Consider the following 9,159-nt stretch of genomic DNA (forward strand, 5'->3'; position numbering starts at 1 on the left):
AAAGAAGTAAAAAATGTTAATGAAATCAATTTAACAAAAGAGTGTATTAATGAGGATAAAATAGTAAAACTATAAAAAAATATAATTTTTGCTAATAGGTTAAGAAAATTGTTAAAAATAAAAATAGGTTAAGCGTAATATTATAAATCATAAGGGAAGTTAGTGTTACGTGGCGAAACACGGGGGAAAGTCTATTAAGCAAATTAAGATAGTCACATTACTTTTTCAGCAAAAAATGGCATCTTCCCGATATTTGTATTAACTAGGTTTAAAAAGACGACTTCTGTGTTACGAAGAAAAAATAACTTTTATGTTGCAAAGCTTAACTTAGATGACCAACGGTGAAATTTACCTGTCATTTGAAATATCGCAATGAAGTTTCAAACTTTAATGTGAAAATCAAAATGATCATTTTTTGATCATCAAAGGATCTCATATAAATATACCTTATAAAATGACGAATAGTAATACAAATTATTAATTGTAAAATTATATACAACAACCATTGTAACAAACCCAATAGTTTCCCAAAAATGGTATTTGAGGAGAGTACGATGTGATGTACGCAGCCTTACTCCTACCCTGGAAGGGAATAGAGACTATTTTCCGATAGAGAATTGTAAAATTGTTTGTGAGTTAAAAGATATATCAACTCATTAACTTAGTTTTTTTCTAACAAATATTAAATTAAATCATATTTAAAAACCAAGTAAATACTCTTGTCACTAATTCGCTCATTCGAGACATGAAAGAGTATGTTAATCCATTCATATTATACCTACAACCAGGGGCGGATAACCCAAAGTATGGTATAGGTGAGCCCTATCCGCAACTTGTTTTGCTTCTCTAAAGCAGTGCTTCAAGCTACGATTTACTTGATCCTTCACCTTTCTAATTCTTCTACCTCTTTCATAATTCTCCAGGGGAATGTGATTAATCCCATTAACATCGTATTTCATTTTTCAGTTGCTCGTGACTTGTGACACTAATTCTTGAGGTATTTTATATTAAATTTTATGTTTTTTTATTCATTACTTATAAGACGATCTTCTGATCTCTTTGTCAAACTAGGTATCTCTTTTATGTATATATTTCATATGGTTGATTTGGTATTATCTGATGGCTCCATCCTCCAAAAAGGTTAAATAATGCACTTGGTTGAATGTTGAGTTGTTTAGCTAAGGGCCATGAATTAATTTTTATTTAATACTTTCTTTTTTCTCCTTTCGTTAGTGGTGCACCCATAGTCTATTTACTAGTGCACCCATAATTACATGTTCAGCCGAACCCAATAACTGTGAATTTCGAATCTATGAACTTTAAATCTTGCTCCGCTTCTGCCTACAACTTTGCTTAATAATATGGTGAGACAAAACTAAACAAGACACATATTTCATTCTCACCTAATTTAAATTTATTTCTCTTGGTATGACCCTTGCTTGACTTATTTAATTTCAGTAGAAAATGATGGCTGAATACATAGTGATTTTTGTCCACCCACAAGTGTTCTTTTTACCTTCAAATAAGGGACGATGAGAGCAGGAGTTTGCATGTGACAAATAGCCTGTTTGGCCGAGCTGCAAAAACCAACTTATTTTGAGAAGTGTTTTTTTCTAAAAATATTTTTCTCAAAAGTTCTTTTAGTGAGAAGCAGTTTGTGTTTGACTAATTAGTTTGAAAAGTACTTTTGAACAACAATTAGTGTTTTGGCCAAGTTTTAAAAAACTGTTTCTAAATGTATTTTTCTCAAAAGTGCTTATCAAAAAAGTGCTTTTGGAGAGAAGCTGCTTTTTTCTGTTTCTCCAAAACTGCTTCTGCTTCTCCACAAAAGCACTTTTTTTTTCCCTTCCAAAAGCTTGGTCAAACACCTCAATTTTTGGCAAAGTCAATTGGGACCCACCCAACTTAAGTAAATGGCCAATTGGCAATGGCAGAAACCAAACACGAAAGTGACGAAAAAGCTTCCCCTCTTGCAGTCCGCTCTTCTTTCTATTTTAATCAACAAAAAAGCAAACGATTCTTTTCCCCAATCCCTAACCATCCCTTCATTTTCTTTTAAATAATAATAATAATAATAATAATAATAATAATCCATTAATGATAATTAAAAACCAGATAAACATAAAATATTATTTCCTCGAGGAAAGAATTGAATTCCCTCGCTTGCTTGTAATTTAATTAATGGAGTAATTAATTAGTCACTTACTATATGGGTTAGGCTAACAAATTCCAAATGAATAAAACGGAACGGCTATATTAAAAGGGTAATTTGAAATACAAAATTCCTTGCTTTACGCACTCTCTCTCTTTCTTCTCATTCCATATATGTATGTGACTTGCTTTGTTTCTTTTCTATATATAAAAGTCTTATTAGAGGAATTGTTGGATTGAAGGAAGGGAGAATGGCGAATATAGGGATAATGGATAGTGCGTATTTTGTAGGGAGGAATGAATTGTTGTCTTGGATCAATGCCAGGTTGCACCTTAATCTCACTCGCATTGAAGAGGTACGTACGGTACCTGCCCTTGCTCATTTTCTTTCTTGTTTTGCATTCTCAAATGTGTTTTGGGTGATTTTCCAGATTTTTTGTTAATCTGTTATAGGTTTTAATATTATTTGGTTTTCCAAATAGATTTTCTGTCGGATTCTGGGTAATGAAACAATAATCACGTTCACCTCTTGCCAAATTGTGCCTTTCCTCAAACTTTCCTTCTGTTTTGAAATTATCCCTCAATTGTGCATGAGAGTTGGGTGATACGGTCCAAATGGAGCGAATTGGATATTTGATATTCATAGAGCGAACTCAACTGGTTAAATTGAGGCATAGTTGTTGTTTTTTTTCTTCTTTGGGATGCATTTTGGGGAAATTAGATTTCAATATGGTCATATGAGAAAAGTGTCCAATCAAAATGAAATGGACAAGGAGATTCCACTGAGAAACTCTGGACATTGTGGAATGTATGACCAAAGATGTCTAGTCAATTGTTGTTCACTAAAATACTTTGGGCATTATAAGAAGATATGGTTCCTTAAAATAGATTAAATTGTTAATTGGTGTTCACATTCTCTTTTCAAATAGCAAATGTCTATATGATTTATTTGTGAAGTGGGGTTGAGCTAGTATTACAGTTGCTTTAAAAGTTCTAGCTTGCATTTTTCTTAATGAGTGGAAAAGATTAGCCGACATTTTAGCAATGTTCGTTTATCCAGTTACTTAACTTGTAAGCATTACAGGGGATACAGTATAGTTACCCCAATTGATAATTACCTTTAAGAATGTTGATGATTCTGTTTCTCCTCTAATGCTTTAATTACATATTTGAATCACAAAATTATTATGCTAGGCTGCATCTGGGGCTGTGCAGTGTCAAATGATGGACATGACCTATCCTGGAGCTGTTCCAATGCATAAGGTGATTACTGCCATGTGATGTTCTAGTGGTCCTATTATGAACATGTTTGATTTGTTATGGCATCTCTGATGGAGCATATTTCGTTACAGGTCAACTTTGATGCAAAGACTGAATATGACATGATCCAGAACTACAAAGTGCTGCAAGATGTTTTCAACAAGCTCAAAATTGACAAGGTAAACAAATCACATTTCAACTTTTATGTGAACTTCTTGAGTGAAACAGTTTTGATCCCTTCATTCCATGTACAAACCTCTCAGAGCAAAGGGGGATTGTTCTTTTGAATTTTATCATTGTCGTAGTGCAGTTTAATCTTTCAACATCATTGTCTCACCTAGTTTTCACCTTTCTGCATTTAGCTATTTGGATCATACTGGTGCTTTTCTTATCTCTGAATTACAAATAAAATAACAACAATAAAGAAACTTCTAAAGTAATCCCACGTTAATAAAGAAACTTTTGAGGACAAGATTCCTTTTACATTGTCTCTTCTATATTACCTGCACAGCTTCCTTTTTAATGAAGTATTCAGCAGTCAAGAGTAAACCTTCTAAAAACAAAATAACCTGCTATTGAGATCTGTCACGACCCGGAATTCCCACCCTCGGGAGCCGTGATGGCGCCTACTCGTAGAAGCTAGGCAAGCCACAAATCCTAAATCCCTAACTCCTTTATTTTTAATCCTTTTTATTGAGCATAACATCAAGCGTTAAATATTAATATAACAACGGAAATATGGAATTAAAGCGGAAAATTTAAATTAAATAAGCTGAACAATAATGCGGAAATCAACATATGCCTCTACCCAAGAACTGGTGTCACATCACTTACGAACTACTAAGAGTACTAAATACAACCGTTTGAAAGAAATATAACACTGTTTGTCTCGAATACATGAGATAACAGAATGGAATATAAGATAGAGGAGACGCCGAGCCTGCGGACGCCTGCAAGGCTACCTCGGTATCTCGGTGTGCTGAAGGCTGGCTCCTGCGCTACTGCTGCTGTCCAATACCTGGATCTGTGCAAAAGAGCACAGAGTGTAGTATCAGCACAACCGACCCCATGTGCTGGTAAGTGTCTGGCCTAACCTCGGCGAAGTAGTGACAAGGCTAGGACCAGACTACCAAATAACCTGTGCAGTTCAAATATATATACATGTACAACAAAAAAGAAATATAGGAAATAACCAGTAAGTGTGGGAAGGGAAAACATGTTGGGGGAGCTAACAGTTCCAAATAGAAAACTTCAATAAAAGGGGGGAAGCAACAAAGCCAGAATGTCAACAATAATCAGAAATCAACAATTTGCACGGCATCACCCTTCGTGCTTTTACTCTCGTCCTCACACAAACAATATCAATAATAAAAATGTGCACGACATCACCCTTCGTGCTTTTACTCTCGTTCTCACCAAATCAATCGTATCATAATAATGTGCACGACATCACCCTTCGTACTTTTACTCTCTTTCCTCACCATATAGTCAACGAATATCGGTACAGGATGGTACATCGTACGACACGACATCACCCTTCGTGCTTTTCACTCTTTCCTCACAATAGCAAACAATGCACGGCATCACCCTTCGTACTTTAACACTCTTCCTCACCCAAACAACAATCACAAACAAAGGGGCAAGGGAGTAGACAAATAATGGTAGAAATCCCGGCAAGGGAACAATATCAATAATCTCAGCATTCCGGCAAGAGAGATAATCAACAAAGCAACAAACATCCCGGTAAGGGGACAATTCAATAACTCTTTCTCTTTCTTTCACTTCTTACTTTATAATTCACTTTACCACTTGAGTCAATGCTCCAAAGGGGTTCAATTGTCTCATATACTTTCACAATTCGTATTATAACTCGAGCCAATGCTCCTCGAAGTTCAAAGATCACCATTTCTTTCACATGATTTTTACAACATATAGAAATCATCATTAAGGCATGAAAGATACAACAAGATCAGAATATCCGCAATATAAAGACTCACGGTCATGCTAGACACCAACGTATAGATACTCGTCATCACGCCTATACGTCATACTCGACAATTAGCACGTAGCAAATAAGACTCAACTCCTAATCCCTCAAGCTAAGGTTAGACCAAACACTTACCTCGAAGCTTTGAACACCACTCAAGCCTCAATTATAGCTTTACCCTTTGATTCCACCACCAATCCGCTCGAATCTAGTCACAAGTTACTTAATTACATCAATAAGTGCTAAATGAATCAACCCCAATGCATGAAAATGAGTTTTCCAAAGTTTTACCCAAAAAGTCAAAATCACCCCCGGGCCCACGTGGTCGAAATCCGAGGTTCGGACCAAAACCCAATTACCCATTCCCCCACGAATCCAAATGTATAATTTGTTTTGAAATCGGACCTCAAATTGAGGTCCAAATCCCCAATTTTTGGAAAACCTAGGTTCTACCCAAAACACCCAATTTCCCCCGTGAAAATCTTTGATTTTAAGTTGAAATCATGTTAAAAGATGTTAATGATTGAAGAAAACTAGTTAAAAATGACTTACAATTGATTTGGAGAAGAAATGTTGTTTGAAAAATCGCCTCTTATGTTTTTGGGGTTTTGAAAAGTGAAAAATAACTGAAAATTCCGTCTATTTGTACCCCTCTCAGACCCTCACTGCGGACCGCATTAAAAGGACTGCGGCTGCAGAGCTCCACCGCGGACCGCATTAAACGGACTGCGGCCGCACAGGCCTCCCTGAAGACCTGCAGTTCAGCACCCTGTGCAGACCGCACAAAGGCGACTGCGGCCGCACAGCCTCCACCGCGCCCCGCACAAAGGCGACCGCGACCGCACTGGCCCCTCCGCGGTCGCACGCGATTTCTCGTGGACCGCACTAAAGGGTTCAGAGGCCTGCAACTTCCTGAACATGCAACATCTGACTTTCTAAGCCTAAGGCATCCCGGAACCTACTCGAACTCACCCGAGCCCTCGAAACTCCAACCCAAGTATACACACAACCTCAAAAACATCCTACGGGCATATTCGTGTCATCAAATTACCAAAATAACATCACGAGCATCGAATTAAACCTCGAGATCAATGAGATTTCTCAAAACTCTTTTAAATATCACATTTCTCAATTAAGGTCCGGATCGCGTCAAACGACGTCCGTTTTTAACCAAATTTCACAGGAATGACTCAAGTCATATACAAGACCTGTATCGGGCACCGGAACCAAAATACGGGCCCGATACCAACTTGTTCTAATCAAATTTCATTTCAATTTCTTTAGACATTTTCAAAAAAAAACAATTTCCTTAAAAAAATTCACTTCTCGGGCTAGGGACCTCGGATTCCAGGCATACGCCCGAGTCCCATATTTTCCTACGGACCCCGGGACTGTCAAATCACGGGTCCGGGTCCGTTTACCCAAAATGTTGACCTAAGTCAAATTTATTCATTTTAACATCAAAACATAGCATTTTTCACAAAATTTCATATTTAAGCTTTCTGGCTACGTGCCCGGACTGCGCACGCAAATCGAATCGACTATAAATGAAGTTTTCAAGGCCTCGGAAGCACATAATGGGTAAGAAAACAGGTGATGACCCTTTGGGTCGTCACAAGATCTGAGTGGAACTAGATGGTTTTCTTTTTGGCCATATTTCTAGTTGGTTTCCAATTTGCTTGCAGCATATTGAAGTTAACAGGCTTGTTAAGGGCCGTCCTTTGGATAACTTGGAGTTTCTGCAATGGCTGAAACGTTACTGTGAGTCTGTAAATGGTGGCATTATGAATGAGTATGTGATTCTTCTTAAATAATCAAGTGTTTTGTTGCTCTAGAACTTAGATGCCAATATCCCCTTTAATTATCTCTCCTTTTTTGTACGTTTGCAGGAATTATAATGCTCTGGATCGCAGAAGCAAGGTTGGGAAGGAACGAAATGTGAAGGGCTCTCAGAGATATGCAAAGTCACTGCAAACAAACAACTGTCATAACCCTGGATTAGGGGAAGGCATTACTAGGATTACAGGTTAGCGACAATGATATTTTCCTTATTGTATTTTCTGTAGCGATGTTTTTCTTAAACTATGTGTTTTTTTAGGAATAAAACAAGGAAGATCAAGTCCAGTAATGGGTGTGGTTAATTCTTCAGCAGAGATTCAAGCTTTGTCAAAGGAGGTAACAGTCTTATACTTATGTGAAGTTGGATGGTGTAAAACTTATTGCTTATGGTTTGGCAGATTGATTGAGTGAATGAATAATTGCCTGTTCCAACGTTCAAGCATTATTAAGCTTGATTGAAGCCAGCGTAAATTCATTCACAGTACTTGCTTCTGCATGGTCAAAGGTACTCCTATTCTAAAAGGATCTTGCAGAACTTTTGTGAACTACATCCGAAGCTAAGGATATGGTTTGGTTGAGTATAAGGAGATCGTGTCTCCTGCTGTTGGTTTTACTTTTTGTTTCTTTCTTTCTTTTTGACATTAGGTTCATTGTTTGTCAAGAGTCTTTTATGTTTGGTTGGAGATTATATGACGGTGTAAGAATAGGTCAAGATTAAAAGAATTCCCATTAAGAGAATCCCTAATTTATCCTAAAAGATAATTATTGAGTAGTGGAAGAAACAGCCCTAAATGGAGTCGAGTGGATATTGCGGATTCACAACTGATCCCAAAGACCAGGATTGTGGTATAGTTGTTACTACTGTTGTTTTTCTCTTTCGGTAATAAGTATCCACTCCTGTGATATTATCATATAACTCTCAATTTCTACTTTTCGTGCTGTTAACTCACTGTTTTGGTTGCCTGGTAGTACTTCGACTGCTTGTTACTCATATTTTAACCATCCAGGTTACTGATCTCAAGCTCTCTGTTGACCACTTGGAAAAAGAAAGAGATTTTTATTTTGCAAAGTTACGAGATATTGAGATACTCTGTCAGACTCCAGAATTAGATAATGTCCCGGTAAGCTCTTCTCTCCCACATCTCTACCAAAAGAGAATGCTTATGATGTATCTGCCTAGCTACCTTTCTTTTTGATCCATCTATACTTGTGCATGTCTAACTGATTTGCCACAAACAAACATGGCTGGGAAGGATCAGCATATATGTAATTATAATTCTGTGCTTATTGGGCTAAAAGAACATTGTGCCTCCCTTCTAGTAACATAACCACTGATAGTTCTGAACCCCTAAATAACTTTATAAATACTATTGTTCAGTTGCTTGTGTTGGATTTTGCTTTGTTAAAGTTTTGTAGTTGTCACGTGTATAACATGGTCAGGAGAGTATTTATCGGGAGTAGTTCATTTTACTTTTCTTTCTTCAGGATTCTGCTGGCTATCGAAAGAGTTGTAGAGAAATTATTTGATCCTATGTCTTCTCCTTTTGCCCATTATTTAGACATTTTCACTACTTTGGCATCATGTATGATACTTTACAGATTTCTAAGTAAGTGGTTGTGGATTGATTGGCAATTATGTTTAGCATAATGCTGACCATACTGCTCCTTCTGTATCTCCGTTAAAAGCAAAGTGTCTGTCATTAACATGAATTACGAGTCATCTAATCAGTGTCGTCGGGCTTATACATTTCACAGATGGCTGTGGCAGTGAAAAAGATATTATATGCTGCTGATGCAAGAGAATCAGCATTGGCAGAAGCTCAAGAATTTCCAAGTGAATCTGTGGATGGTAGTGAGGGCTGAAGTGGAAGATAAGTAAGAATTGCTTGCAGTAGTTTCTTAAATGTAGTGGGTTGCCATCG

General features: G+C 37.1%; 1 protein-coding gene across 1 annotated transcript; it reads left to right on the forward strand.

Moving 5' to 3' along the window:
* Positions 1–2,402: 2,402 nt before the first annotated feature.
* Positions 2,403–9,100, forward strand: LOC107793217 (microtubule-associated protein RP/EB family member 1B-like). Its single transcript, NM_001325560.1, is given in 8 exon segments — positions 2,403–2,507; positions 3,346–3,414; positions 3,504–3,590; positions 7,084–7,190; positions 7,288–7,424; positions 7,497–7,573; positions 8,245–8,358; positions 8,993–9,100. Coding segments are annotated over 8 exon segments (804 nt in total).
* The last annotated feature ends 59 nt before the right edge of the window (positions 9,101–9,159 follow it).

Source organism: Nicotiana tabacum, chromosome 6 (assembly GCF_000715075.1).
Source record: "Nicotiana tabacum cultivar K326 chromosome 6, ASM71507v2, whole genome shotgun sequence".
NCBI lineage: Eukaryota > Viridiplantae > Streptophyta > Magnoliopsida > Solanales > Solanaceae > Nicotiana > Nicotiana tabacum.